The following is a 15,413-nucleotide window of genomic DNA, read 5'->3' on the forward strand; positions in this document are numbered from 1 at the left end:
GGCCTGGAGGACTCAAAGTAATCACGTCCCTCTGGTGATGTTCTGTCCATTTAAAAGGCAGGTGAGAGGTAAAACCACCGCTGAGCCCCCCAAATGCACACTCATTCACTCTATATTTAATTAAACACAGACTGATAATTATCTCTCATAATGCTTTGGTATCAACAGTATGTGTACTTTTGTGTGTGTGAGTGTGTGTACTAATGCCACATGTGGCATTATGGGAAAGTTGTTCCCAAATGAACTTTTCCTTCATCTCTCTCTAATTATATTGTGTTAAATCAGGAAAAACCCGTGTTTCAGACTTTGTGTAAGTCGACTGTGCATCTCTGCGTATGCGTGGCTCTCACACTTCAACATAACTCTCATTAGTGTTGATTTGGTCTGATGTGGCATTCGGCCATGCTGTTCTACAATCTTGTAATCAGTCAGTGGCTCATATAGAGGGCGACAGGTAGTCACATGACGTGTACCGCACTCAACATGGACCACAGGAAGCAAAGGAAAGAGTGGTCGCAGGAGATTAGAAAGAAAATGATAGACAAGCATGTTAAAGGTAAAGGCTATAAGACCAAGCAGTTTGATGTTCTAGACAGAAATGTGCTGCCAGTGTCAGAAAGCTTGGTCTCAGTCGCAGGTCGTGGGTCTTGCAGCAGGACAATGACCCAAAACACACAGCTAAAAACACCCAAGAATGGCTCAGAGGAAAACATTGGACTGTTCACAAGTGGCCTTCTGTGAGCCCTGACCTAAACCCTATCCAACATCTTTGGAAGGAGCTGAAACAGGCTGTCTGGAAAAGGGCGGCAACCTTCCAACCTGAGGCGACTGGAGCAGTTTGCTCAGTGGCCGAAATACCTGCTGAGAGGTGCAGAAGTCTCACCGACAGTTACAGGAATCATTTGATTGCAGTGATTGCCTCAAAAGGTTGTGCAACTAAATATAAAGTTAAGGGTACCATCATTTTTGTCCAGGCCTGTTTTATGAGTTCATTTTTTTTTTATATAATTCTGTTGAAGCTTGCTTGAAAAGCAATGCCTCACTTTCATTGGGTAAATTTCATAGAATTTTTTTTATTACTACTTTTGTCAAATTCAAGTTGTTTCTCTGACCACTGTGAATTTTTCTTTCATTAAACGAAGGGTACCAACAATTTTGTCCATGTGTGTCTATCAAAATTAATATTTGATTCATGCTTTCTGCTGTATTTGAAAACAAATTATCTAAAAAAGAACATGGAATTTCAGCATTTGTTGATTCAGGATTACATTAAGTTGTTTCCTAAAGCTTTCTCAAAGACTGGATATACTTTAAAACAAGCATTGAAATCAAAATAATAGAGAACGAATTAGATTAAAAGAGAAGCAGCAGCTAGCATATCTATTTTACTCAATGAGTCTGTGGATATCGTTTGTACTCTGATTCAGTTATCCAAATAAAGGAGGATGAGAAAAGGTGAAAATAAAAAGCACAGACTAACGTCTTAAAACAGAACATGGGGAAAATGTATCCCAAACGTGGCATGGTACTCTAGCAGTAGCAGAAGCTACACACTTATCTGACTTGAGTTGAGTCAGACTGGACACATCAAGATAAATAAAAAAAGATTTTTCAGTATAACTAACACAATCCAGGAGTTCTCACAGAGCGGCTGCCTGTCATCACAGGATGTAAATAGCTGCCTTGTTGCTCATGCTACACAAACAAAATCGCTTTGATTTCCAGTGTCATTTTGTGCATTAGATCTGGTTCAATCCGTGCTCACCGATCAGCAGCTGAAAACACAGCAGACTGATGCCTTAAAGGAATGTGATTCGCAGCAGATGGCCACCTGCACGAACGGCTCGGCGCAATTATCTGAAGTCCTGTCCGGTGTGTGAAGAAACACGGGTTGTTCATGATAATGTGGGGGTTTCTGACTAATTGTGGTTTGGTGATAAAACAGTCCAAGTCTCACACACACACACACACACACACACACAAAAAAGTGCTGATGGAATACTGCTGGAGAGCTTTAGGACAGCTTAATGCGCTTGGCCTCTTTGACTCATCAAGCTGAGCCATCAGAGAGAGTAATTGAGGGCAAGCCAAAGGCTAAACTATCTTTTGTACACTCAGTATATTATTCTGTTACCTTGGTTCTGCGATGGAAATTAGCCTTTGAATATGACGAGGAGGAGGATTTTGAATAAATGCCCCAGAAGCTCTGATTTGTAAGTTAATGTGTTTCTCTGCAATTCGGCTTTTCACAGCATTTAGTCTAAATAAATAAATTAAATAAATAAGAAGCCCACACACATTCTGACCACACAAGTTTAAAGGCGTGTGTGTTCAAATTCATGTAGAAAACATAGATTCGGCTGATTTGGGGGGGTTTTAGCATATAGCTATCCTAACCCTTGAAAAACTGGTCAATCAAATGAACGAGCAAATATCCAAATCTATGAGGTATCATAATGTCAATCGACTCCTGAGGCACATTCCATTGTGATAATACAAGATTTTAACATATTTCATGGCAGTGGATCACTCTGATTCATATGTATGATATGCATTTCTCAAGAAAACCAAAGCTTATCAAGAGGAAGTTAAGATCAAAGGTGAAATAGCGGGTTTCAGTTGCTCATGAAAGAGATTTTACATCTAGACTGAAAACTGGCTTAACTAGTTTTCAAAAACACCTTTTGTTAAACTCGACTAAAACTTGGAGCGGTGGCCTAAATATCAGCTTTTGTCCTCCCCTCCATAGTAATGATCAACAGTTTTGTATCCCCTGCAGCCTTCCAACTTGTGTTTACCGCGAGGCTCCCTGCTCCTCAGCATTCAGCGTGTCATGTAAAATTAACGAGTGAAACCCCAGTCACAGCTGCTGCCAATTTAGCCGGCGCGCCGCCGCCGTCAGTGGGGGGAAAAAACCCGCCGAAAAACAATAGTATATCTCTGAACTGTCGGGCGTGCGCGTGTGGGTGAGTGCACGTGGAAAAAAATGTGACGTGATGTATTGTATTATACTGTGCAGGAATTTTATTCCTCTTTTTCCATCACGGCTCGGTGTGGTTAATAGCTAATAATAAAGGCTGGCGTTGAAGGTATTTTCCACCCTTCGGTTCAACCCCTCTCTCGACCTCCTGAACGAGTAAAGACATTACGGAGATCCTCTTCCTCTCAGCTGCTATCGACGAGCAACTCAGCTCACTGAAATCAATAAATCAACAATTGCATCAGAATGGAGACTAAAGGATAAAATGAAAGATGAGAGGAAATACCAGAAGAGACAGACAAAAACAATAAAGAGTAGAGACAAACTGAAGCCTTCTGCGGAATCTGAAAAGCATTGGAATGTAATCGATTTTTAGATGTACTGAATTTATAAAAGTAGTTGGATGTATCTGTGGAGTATGGAGCGAATGAGGACACTTGATTTGTGACAAAGAGCGAGGAGATGGTGGTGAACCTGAGGACGAACAGGGTGAGGAAACAACCAGGCCCATTTCAGGAAGGGCCGAAGCTGTCTCTGAGGCGGCCGAGGTCGCCGAAGGTGTTCCAGGAGTCTGTGGTGGGTATTCTATCTGGGATTAATAAAATCCTTTCTATTCTATATCAAGCAAAAAAACATTTAATATCGCATATTTAAAGAGCGACATCATCACAGATTCACTCAACAGTGGCGACGAGTGAATGAAGATAGACAAAGTAACAGAAGCACCTGGAAGAGAGTGTGTGTGTGTGTGTGTGTGTGTGTGTGTGTGTGTGTGTGTGTGTGTGTGTGTGTGTGTGTGTGTGTGTGTGTTTTGCGCTCTGATTGTTACTGATTGGCATGAGGAAATGGTTTTGCTTGATGGAGGAGATTGTGCTTCGATATGGAAAGAGAGGGACAGAGGGCTGATGGAGCTATCAGAGCTGGACTATCTCTCTCAGTTACTGTAATTTCATACAGGTGCTCAACACACACACGCGCCCCCACACACACACACAGATATAGACCATCGTCTGAAAGATGGACAGCTGTGTCAAGCATCATTAACACGGCGTCTTCCTAATTCGGACAGATTGCGGCTGCTGCATGTATTATCTGCTGCTGCTGCTGTGTGTGTGTGTGACTGTGAGTTGGAGTGTGTTTCTCACCATATCTGGTGTTGTTTTCTTGTCTGGGCTTTTGCCAAGAGAGGAAAACTGAATCCAGACCAACATTAGACAAGATAAATGATTCGGAGACATAATAAACCTAAACAAAACGTTGATGAATAACCTGTTGGCACATGCGGTTTAGTGAGATTATGTGTTTTAATCTCACTTTACTTACATATTACTGTTAGGGGCTTTGTGAAGTTTTTCAGTGACATTAATATTACTTTTTACACACAAGTAGTTCCAAATGGTGAAGTAATTGTGTCTTGATGCCTCCCAGATGGCCGCTACAGGAATCTGTGACGGAATGAGGATGAATTGAGGACGGAGTGTGAGATGAGCCGTTCTGCGGCGACGGCACCGGGGCGACCCTTACCTCCCAGGTGATAGGTCCCTCCCGTGGTGATGGTTAGAGGTGTGGTGGAGCGAACGGCCGACGCCTCCTCGCCGTCTATCGTCAGCATGGCGAAGTTCTCCTTGGCGACCAGGCGGATGGCGTGCCACTGGCCGTCGTTCAGACCTGAACCTGGAGCGCGGGAGGAAGAGATCATGAGCGCTCAGGAAACACGTTAGTTATGTTCTTTTATTTACAGACCAGTCGCCTCCACCTCCACCCTTCCCCTTGCCTCTAAATGATAAACCAACCATCTCCTTAACTGCATCTATAAATCTCTGAAGTCTTCCTCATGAAAGGCAGCAGGGCGAAATATATCTCCCATCTCTCATCAGCACATGTCCACGTGTTATCTAAACTGCTCTGATCTCTTCATATTAGACACTCTCCCGTTCTGGTCACTCTCTGCACCTCCGCCACCTCCAGCTCAGCCTCCTGTCTTTAGGAAAGTGCCACTTTCTCCAAACCATACCTCATAGCAGGTCTCACTACTGTCTGGTTCACTCGTGCTGTGATCTCTCCCAGTTTGTCTTTTTGTTTTTAACGTCACTGATTTCTTGGGGTCATTTCTGTCCTGATTGCAGGAGATCTCTTTTACCTGTTTGCTTTGTGTGTGCGGCTCCAGCAGAGTTAAGACGTGCTCACTCGAGAGGGTTCCTCCTGGCTCTACCAACGTTTTTTTTTTTTTTTGCTTCACATTCACATCAATTCTTCTTCCCTTCTCTTTTGTTCTTGCACTTCTTCCTCTGCCTCTCTTCCCTTGCAGAGTTCGGCTTCCACTCTCAAGGCCCCCGTGTCTCAACTCCATTAACTCTCAGAGAACCCTGTTTCCGCCTGAGTACCCAAGTGCATGCGTGCGCGTCTTCGACGTGCGTGCGGCTTCGAGTGTGTGCCAGTTTGTTGTGTGTTGCATATGTTGTGTTATGTGTGTGTGTGTGTTTCACGCATACAACTTCCGTGGTCTCCTTTCTCCTTTCCCTTGTAGCTCTGCTCCATTAAATATGACTGATGTTTTGGAAAGGGACATTACTATTGGAGCTGAGAGAGAAGCCAGCTCACTCTCATCGCCCTCTCCTTCATATATCACTTCATACTGACACCAATCTCTATTCATCCTTCCCCCTGTCCCTGATTCTTCTGTCTCTTAGGCTCTATATCCTCTCCACTATATCTGCATTTAACGTTTCTCTTTTTTTTTTTCTTCCCTTTTGTCTTTATATTCATGTTCTTCTGTGGCCATCTGCTGAGTGTCTTTTTTTTTCGACTGGGTATAGTTGACTGCTTCGATGGCTGCAATACATCGATGGTTGAGGACATTGTAGCCAAGTTCAAGGTACGGTCATGTGCAAATGGCTCTCAGCAGTTTGCATGCTCCGGCACATCTGCATGCACGTCGATACACATATACTTTAATATCCTACTTCTGTCAACACATTTCCGCCATGTGTGTAAAAAAAAAAGCGTCTGTCAGAACATTTGTTTTGTGTGTTTTCGTCCCCACGAGTCTTCCCCACCTACAAGATGGTTTTACATTGTTTATCTCCTCCCAGAATGCAATTGAAGACCTTGACTTTGATACCAGCAGGGAATCTAAACTAATTAATCTGAAGCAGAGGGGGCGACTGTGTGTATCTGTGCTTGTGTGTGTGTGTGCGTGCGTGTGTGCTCGTTCAAGGCAGTGACCAAAGAAATTAAGGGGCAAGATCGCCCCTCGCTGTGAGGTTCAACCACTGTGGCCATGTTCTGGGCAGTGCCGGTTAAATATGCAGAAATACACACACACACACACACACACACACACAGATGCAGCATGCTGTTGGGAGGATTAAAAAAATACACCCAGTGAGAGTGAAAATGTAAAAATAATGTATGATAATGCATTTTTTTTTTGCTGCACCTGAAAGGTCATGAACCTAAAAGAAGAGAGACTGAAGAGTGACGTCTGCTTTTGATAGGACGACAATAAAGAAACTTCATTTTGGTAAAAAGCGACCTTGATACTCTCCCTCACCGACAGTCACTAAATATTGGCTCGATGTAATCACTATCAAGCTCTCTGTAACCTCTCCAATATAATGGGAAATTGTTAATGTATAACCCTGTGTCCCCTCATCTGTTTTACATCACCGGCAATGGCTTTGAATGATGAGCTTATCGGCGATACTCAGCGTTCCTGAATCGTCACGCTTCCTTCAGCACACGTGTGCAAATACACACAAGTGTGGAGAGAAACCTGGCTACTATTCTCACAAGGCTCCTTCTCTCTCTTCCTCTCAGATCATGCATATGCTGCAGGCTGTCTGCCGCAGATAAAAAAAAAAAAGAGGCATAAATAAAAACAAGTGGAAGGAGGAGGAAGGGAATCATTCAGATTTAACTAGATAACACTGTTTATTGGCTCGCCTTGGAGTTGTCATTCATATGCGGCAGCTTGAAAACAACAGGCTGACCAGTCACTTTGCTCGGGTTTTGTTTTGAGTGAAACGGAAACAATGGAAGCTGAAATGCAAACTGGCATGAAAGAAACTGTCACAAAAAAAAAAAAAAAAGAAAGAATGGGAGTTCTGAACGCTGGCAAGCTATTTCTATATGATCCATTCGGTTCAGAATTGCAGAACTGACTCTTATCAGTTTCCAGTAAGGATAGCATCTTTTTTTTTTCTGAATGGAATAAATTGTCAGACGATTTATGTGTAACCTTAAATGACCTGTTGACAGACATCGAAGCTATTACATGTTTAGTGTAATTGTAGACAACATATAATCAATTCAGACATTTTGCACATCTTCACGATGTATTCGCATATGTTGCCATGCAAAAGTGACCACATATCATCAATTACAATCCGATACATGTCTCATTATTATCAACAGACATTTTTCCGATGCACATTCCACAAAATGTGGCTCTGCTGTGTTAGCCAGTAGAGCTGAAACAGCTGAAAATTGCATAACCATCCCAAATTTGATCAGTGACAGCAGTATAGATTAAAACAAAAGTGCTGCAGAAACACAAAGCCTGTCTTCGCGCAACTCAATCTACATGATATCTAATCAGAAGTTCACACAGAGGAATGCTGCTGCCGCAGCTGCTGTTGCTCCTGTCTGTCTGGGCGTGCATGCTCAGGGAGGCGATGGAGACGCTGACCCAGGTTAAAGACGATGCACCAGACGAGTAAAAATATTTGGGTTGAGCTAAGAGCACTGAGAGACATGGTGTGGGAGCAGAGGCCGGAACCGAGAGAGGCCAAGAAACTCCGGTCAGTTTCTACTTTTCCGTTCAGTTCCTGACCGAGTCGATAGTTTCAGCTGAATTCTGAGATTTTTTTTTTTTATGCTTCCAGTTTTCACATTGCAGCAATGAAAAATGTGCTGCAGCTTATTTATTTCCACATGGAAAAGAAAAAACACTTTATTGACGAGAGATGAGCTGAATCTAACGCCGTATCAACAGCAATGAAACCTCTATGATGTTTCAGCGGTGAGCACCAGATTGACAGCCACTGAAAACAAAGTGATGGCAATTACGGCTGAGCTGCAAGCGGCCCGGATTGAGCTGCGGCTCCAGAGGAAGGCGGTGGAAGAGGCTCAGACACTGATTTCTGGGATGTAATTACAGAATCACAGGCTCGGTAATTTTAGAAAATCTTGAAAGAGCAGTCGAGAAATGATTAGCTTTCATGCTTCCAGTGCATGTGGCAGAACTGGCAGCCCCGGATTTCAGAGTGACAACCGCTGAAGAGGAGCCGGAGCCGAAGAAGGAAGTGACAGCTCTCAGGATGGAGCTGGATAATACCGAGGCTGAACTCCAGCTCACCGATGACTGAAGGAGATCCAGGAGGCAGGGACCAAATATTTACATTGCCTTACCTTACAAAACTCTAATTTTCTTAAAGTTAGATAAATAAATAAATAAAACTCCTAATGTGGAAGATGCCGATTTAACTGTACTTTGGAGGAAATAACCTCTTCCTTGCTTTGATCCATCCATCTTCCTACCCTGTGTACTAATAAATAATGTAGTCCTGTTACACTCTCCAGTTGTTAATTACATATTTCATTCAGAATTTCTAGTATTACAACCATGAGGCTTTGAAGCAGGTTTTTTTCACAGGTGTCCCTTCCCACGGCTATTCATCACTTCATCAGACGTGGGAGCATAAAAGCAAAGAGGGAACAAATAAAAAGGCTTTTTGGCAATAGGGCTGTGTGTACATGTTGGCTTGTTTGTCACCTGGAATTGTTTTTCTCTTTGTTTGTACTATTTTTGTGTTTTCTCACTCCTTTTTTGTAAGAAGTTGTTTTTTTGTTGGCTGCCGTCTTCTTCTAGAAGGTATTGAAGTAATTAATGAAAATCAAATCTATTATTTTATCAATTATGCATTTGTCATCTTTAACTTTAAACTGATATTTTCCATAATAAATCGTCAAAAAGTGCTTCACCGAGTGCTCAGAACTGTCCGTCTCGAGCAGGCCTCGTGTTTCACACAGTGAAGTCCATCGCGGACAGTCAGTTCTTTAAAAGGTATCATTTTCTGACATCGCAGATTAGCTGGATAAAAATAAGCTAAAGAAAAGCACTTTGCCAGATACCGGTCCATCAGATCAGCGTCGGGCTCCTTTCCAGACCCCCCGACCCCCCGAGGTGTTCCATTATCCACACTGTTACTCTAACTGTGTCAGACTGAGAGGCCGGCTCAAACAGTCAGAGCCCAAAGAGTCATGCGAGGTAGAAAAAGGTTGAGCAAATGCACAAATGGCAAATGAACAGATCAACTTGAGCTCACTGTAAGAAAAAAAGAACTACCGCAAAGTTAAAAAGTTGAAAGCAGGTGAGCCGTCGCTGGAATCCAGGCTTAAAATGATTGTTTTCCAGAACAGTGATGTGTTTGTCCTCATCTGTATGTATGTAACTTTGCAAGTATTGGGTTTCTATCGACTGCACCTCGTTTTTCTATTGAAATTCAGAATAGACAAGAGACAGCCGAATCACTGCGATGATCTAATATTGATAAACAGAGAGCACCTGAATAAAGTTGTAGATGAATGGAAATATACATTTCAATAGCAAAAAAAAAAAAAAAAAAAAAAAATGGATATGGCAACCCAACTGAGTAGGTATGAAAGAAGGACACGTTTTTTGATGGAGGGAGAGATGCATTGAATGAACTCCTCTGAAAATGGTTTAAAATGACTGAAAAGATTTAATGTACGACTAGTGACGGATTTGTAGAAACAAAAGCATCAAAATATTAGTCTATTATTTAAGATTTGCTGAGTTGAATAACACTTTTAATATTCAACTAATTTAAGGTTATTGTGGATTGTAGATGCCTCATTTGTTCAGTGAAGAATATTTCTTTGCATCTAACAACACTACCAACACTACAGTGTTTGAGCAGTTTCTTTGAAAACTTCATAAACATCGTGAGGTTGTATTGTGAACTGAGAAACAGGTGCTGGATGCAAAAAGAAAAAAAAATTGATTATAATGTCTCATTTCCTTGAAAAACATGTAGTAAGTACAATATAAAATGTATATGTTCATCATTTCCATCCCTTCTTTCTGTTATCTCACAATTTTTTCATCATCCTCTTTTCTTTCCTCTCGCCTCCCGTTTCTATCCCACATTGATCCTGTATATACACTATAAAATGAATTTGGTTTGCTGTGAATTCCTGAGGCCGTCTGGCATTCATGCATCTATTCCGCCCCATCTCCTCCTCTTCTAAATATTTGGTTCTCCAAGGTCATTTGAGGAGCTTTGCACATCCTCACACGTGGCGATATGCCAACCAGAATCCAAAATGCCACACTTTACCTATACACACACCAAGAAACCAAAATCACACTGACACGTAAACACACACGCACGCACACACTCAGGCGGAATGAAACAATATGACATTATAATAAGGTGCATTTCCCCCGTTAAATCTGCCCCCCAGGCCTTTCCATTATTGTAACGCCATATGCTTCTTGTATGGACTGAGCCAGTAAACTCAAGTGTGACTGATAGTAATTCTGTACCTCAAAAGAAATGGATGTTATTACTTCTCGCTGAGATTACGGATGTGCACACGCGCGTGCGGGAAGGAAAATATGTACAGTTTTTAACGTATTGGAATCTTTGCGGGTTGAATCGAAGCACCCGTGAAGTTCCACACACACATACGTACTGCATGCTCTTACATAATCCGAAGCAGACCAACACATGTTTCACTAAGCCGACAGAAGAAATTCACATTGTGCAGGTAGCACTGAAAGTATATCGGCATTAAAAGTTAATTAACGAAGCAAATGTCAACATGAAACGCTGAACCTACTGGCATTATCTCTGGAGACAAAAACGACAACAGCAGTGCGGCGTGTGGGAGTGGTGAGTAAGCTTTCTATCTGGTGAAACAAGACCTTCTGAATTCGCCTCATGTCACTCCAAAACCACATTTATAATTATCTCGCTCTCAAGTTAATTGTTACTGTCAAATTGAATGCAATGAGGTGTAAAATGCATGGAGCTGAATCATATTTTCACAATTTCTTTAAGAAATAGTAGCATACCAAATTCATTAAGATTTATTATCACGTCTTACATGATTTGTCTTCTTTGTACAAGTACATTAAAGTACACACACACACACACACACACATGCTTTATTGCAAAACAATCTCTCTGGAAATGTGAATTTTTTTTTTTGCAGTCTGCAAAAACACTGGAGACACTCGGTATTGTTTCCATGGAAACAATGCTGGCACCCAATAATTCAATAATTAATCAAGAGGGTGATCAGAGAGAAGCATCTTCAGCACGTACACTCAAAGATAATCATAAAAAAAAAAAAAAAACCCACCCGCCAAGTAGCGTCAGGTATAAAATGAGAATTTCTATTGACTTTGGATGATTGGATCATTTCATGGTGGGCGCTGTGCTGAATGGAGGAGGGATTCATTTCTCAGCACATCTAAACATGCGTTTGTTGTGCAGCACGGCCATGAAGACAACATTTTCCAGACATAATGTCACTAAATTGAATAAATCTAGACAATGATTAAGGAAAGAAAGCCATGTTGGATCGTAACTCAGGTGGAATGTTTCAAAATTAGCCCAGAAGCTATCAGCATACACAAAAAGACACACACTCAGGAAAGCAAAGACAGGTTGATCTAATCTGGTCGTGGAAACGCTTCTTGTTGGCTCAAAGTCAGGATTCAACAATTGCAGCATCGGTTGGTTTTCATCCTGAAACATCATCTTGTGGCCACAGGTATTTTGATTATCAACATTTTCGCATAAATAAGATCAAACGATTCATGAAGAGCTTCAAAACTTTTTTTTTTTCACTTTTAATATTTCCATCTATTTATCAGTAACTATCTATCGCCACTGAACAAAAGTATAAATGCAGCACTTGTGTTGCTGCTCTCATTTTTCATGATCTAAACTCAAAGATCTTAGACTTATTTCCATGTACACAAAAGGCCTATTTTTCATATGGAGGACCGAAACGGTCATAATTTCAAACAGGAAATATAAAAATGGCTCAATCCGGAGCCTTGGCAATGCGTTGCCAGGCGATCCACTGAGCTTTTTGGAAACAATGAAGAAATAAGTGTGACAGAGAATTTGAAAAGTGTCAGTCAGTAAATAAATAAATAAATATATCAAATGTCAGATAAAAATTCAATTTTTAATGTCATATCTTAGAATTTTTTCATGAAAAAAATGGTTTGATTCTTTTGTAAAATTTATTGGCATTTCAGTTTTTTATTGCGCCATTTTTTATATTTCTGTATTTTCACAAATTAGTCGAAATGTGCATAAGTGAGCATTTTGGAGACGGCTTATAGCAGAGGAATGAACATTAAATCACGGAAAAACAGCTCTGGTGGACATTCCTGCAGTCAGCATGCCAACGCGCTGTAAAAACTTGTCTGCTGTGTTGTGCTGCGTGATAAAACTGCAGATTTTCGAGTGCTCTTTTATTATAACCAGGCTAAAACACACTTGTACAATAATCATGCCGTCTAATCAGCATCTCGATGAGCCAGACCTGTGAGGAGGATGGATTATCTCGGCAGAGTGGAAGCGCTCACTTACAGATTTACACAAATTTGTCAACAATATTTGAGAAAAACAGGTATTTTTGTGTTCATAGAAAAAGTCTTTGCTCTATCTATCGCTGTGCTACTTGACACTTCTCTTGATTGTGGGTTTCAAAGTATCCATGGGTTCCTCATTCTTTGCATAAGTCCCATCTTTCCAGGATTGTTCACACAAAAGCATTTAATCAATTCCACTTTATCTTTCCTTGTTCATGTATACCATGTTCCACCAGGCCATCTGTCATGGGAACGCCCTGCTTCCTTAACAACTGACGCAGACCTTGTTTTTCTCATAATCATGGCTGAGTTTGGCTCCCATGCCATTAAAGGTCTTGCTTGAGGATGATGTCCGTTTGCACCAGTGTCACTGTCCTTCCACCTGCAATTTCTGTTAACTAGAAACTGCCTGAATCCAAAATAAAAGGTCTTAAGACATTCAATTATTTAATTAAAACAAAATGTATTACTGACACATCTGGCAGGCATTGTTATCCCACTGAAATGTTAGCACCTGCCATCTGTGACGCTTACAACAATAATCTCAAATATTGCTTATCTTAGGTCAACCTACCACTGGAAAAAGCTGATATGTGGATCTCACTGACTTTCTGTCTTCGTGTCAAGGTCTCAGTAGCTTCGTAATTCTGCCTCTTTGTATGAAACCCTAAATCTGACATGAAGAGGTGAAGTTTACAGCTCTTCACTGCAAATCATTTGATTTCAATGAATTGATGTGAACCACTGTGAAAAAAAGAGCAAAATGAAGTGTAACACATGATGAAAAAATATATTTCTGAAATATGTGTATACATCAATGTGCAAAAAAAGTACACCAAAGTTGGGCACTTGTAATATTTAATTGTTTTTTTTTTTAAACAGCACTGAAGAAAGCACCACATGGGGCACAAGAAGCAGAAATTTCTCGTCACTGTTACTTAATTATGTGACTTCTTAAAAGCCTATTTGAAGACTCTCCAATATTCATCTCTTTTTATACATCTCTAACATCACAAGATTTAATTTAGTTTCGACACAGTCACCACCCATGTCTAATTCATTCTGACATTTCCAAGGCCAAATTCATAATCTTACTTTAAATATCTAATTTCTCCTTTCCTAATGGGTTTCTTTTTTTTTTGGTGTGTTTTTTTTTTCCTGTTAAACAATTCCCAGCACCACTATTACACTTTCTGTGATATACTGCTGTGGATTTTTTTTTTTTTTTTTGTCTGCTACGGACCGTTTAAAAGTTTTGCAAGTTAAAAGTATCGCATGGCTCCACGGATGTATTCCACATCAATTTATCTTCTTGCAAAAGCGTGATTACAGTTTTTGTCGGAACAAGCTGCCGCTAAACTGTTTCATAAACAAATGATCCCCACTGAGGGGAAAAAAAAAATATTGCGTTCCTTCTTTTCTTCTGCTCCTTGGTGTGTGCACATCTGCACGTCTCTCACTGGTATATTTGCCATTAAGAGGGACTAAGCATTTCATTACAAGTCTGCTGAACTCCCACTGTGTCGCTGAAGCCACGAGACAATGCGGCTTTCTCTCTTGAAGACACTAATAACGGCATGAAAGAAGGAAGCCTGTGTTTTGGTGTGTTTGCGCCTCTGTCTGCTTTAGTAATACTGATGTAATCGCAGGCTCAGGCCCAATTAGCCTAGAGGGTGACGCTGTAATAATCCCCACCCCTGGGCATAATGGCCTATTAAAGTAGCAGTGGACAGAATAAATGAGGATGTCTAAGAGGAGAGAAGGACGGGGAATAAAGATTGGGGGGGGGGGGTAAGAGATGAGAGTTAACGGGGGTTAGGAAGGGCGGTGACGACAGAAGTGAATGAAATGAAACCAAATGGTTCACCAAGACGAAGTTCTTGGGTTTAAAATCATTTTCAACTCAGAAAAGAAATGGAGTACTTTTTTCCGTTACACTGTGTTTCTCCATCTGATGTGCTTTCCAATACTTTCTTGTGTGACTGTGGTGATGTGGGAACCACTCACCTGACAGTAGGTCCACTCTGTAGTGTCTGGCCGCCGTCGACACGTTGATGTGAACTGTGATCTTCCCGTCCTCGAGGGAGACCTCCAGCGTGCCGTCATCCAGGTTGCTGAAAAGCAGGAGTCCGTCGGAGTTCCACGTGCGGAACTGGAAGCCCACGGACACCGCGTTGTGATTGGCTCGGCCCGGCAGCTGCAGGAAGCTGGTGGCGTTGAAGAAGACGGGGAAGGTGTGGGTCTCCACGCAGGAGAACGTCAGGTTCCGCTGCGAACCCAAGGCACAGAGAGATAACGCCAAGTTTACTGGGCTTCAAAGAGCAAAATGAGCGAAAACAAAGCTGAACCCTTAAACGCTGGATGTATGTGATTATTGTTCAACTGTGCAAAATGCAAGAATACTTGTTTTATTCACCCTGCTGTTGTTGCTTTGATACCAGTTCACGCTCGGTTACTTTCAGATGTTTCTGACAGAAGCAAGATTCAAAGACTGATAGTGGCTGCACAAATCACTTTTTTTTTTTCTTTTTGCCTCACCCTGCCTTTGAAAACAGGGTTTAACAGTAATTTGTGTATTTTGATATGCTGGGGAGAAAAAAAAAAAAAGCAAACATTGTGGAATTGATGTGCTAATTACCACACTTCAGCAACCTTGTACTCTTAATCAAAGCATTAGCAAACACACAATATTGAGCTGCCTTAGCGGCTATAGACGGTTCCTGATTGCATTTGTGTGTCTTTCTAAAATCCGAGAGTGGATCTGTTTTGATTAGAAATGGATGACTGTGT

General features: G+C 41.3%; 1 protein-coding gene across 1 annotated transcript in view; it reads right to left on the reverse strand.

Moving 5' to 3' along the window:
* cntnap2a (contactin associated protein 2a) overlaps nucleotides 1-15,413 on the reverse strand; it is a 205,846-nt gene that overhangs the window by 143,505 nt on the left and 46,928 nt on the right. Inside the window, exons 8-9 of the mRNA XM_030099964.1 lie at nucleotides 14,631-14,892; nucleotides 4,505-4,654 (exon numbers count right to left, since the gene is read on the reverse strand). Coding sequence (XP_029955824.1) covers nucleotides 4,505-4,654; nucleotides 14,631-14,892 — 412 coding nt within the window. The remainder of the gene's footprint in view (nucleotides 1-4,504; nucleotides 4,655-14,630; nucleotides 14,893-15,413) is intronic.

This window comes from Salarias fasciatus, chromosome 9 (genome assembly GCF_902148845.1).
Source record: "Salarias fasciatus chromosome 9, fSalaFa1.1, whole genome shotgun sequence".
Lineage (NCBI taxonomy): Eukaryota > Metazoa > Chordata > Actinopteri > Blenniiformes > Blenniidae > Salarias > Salarias fasciatus.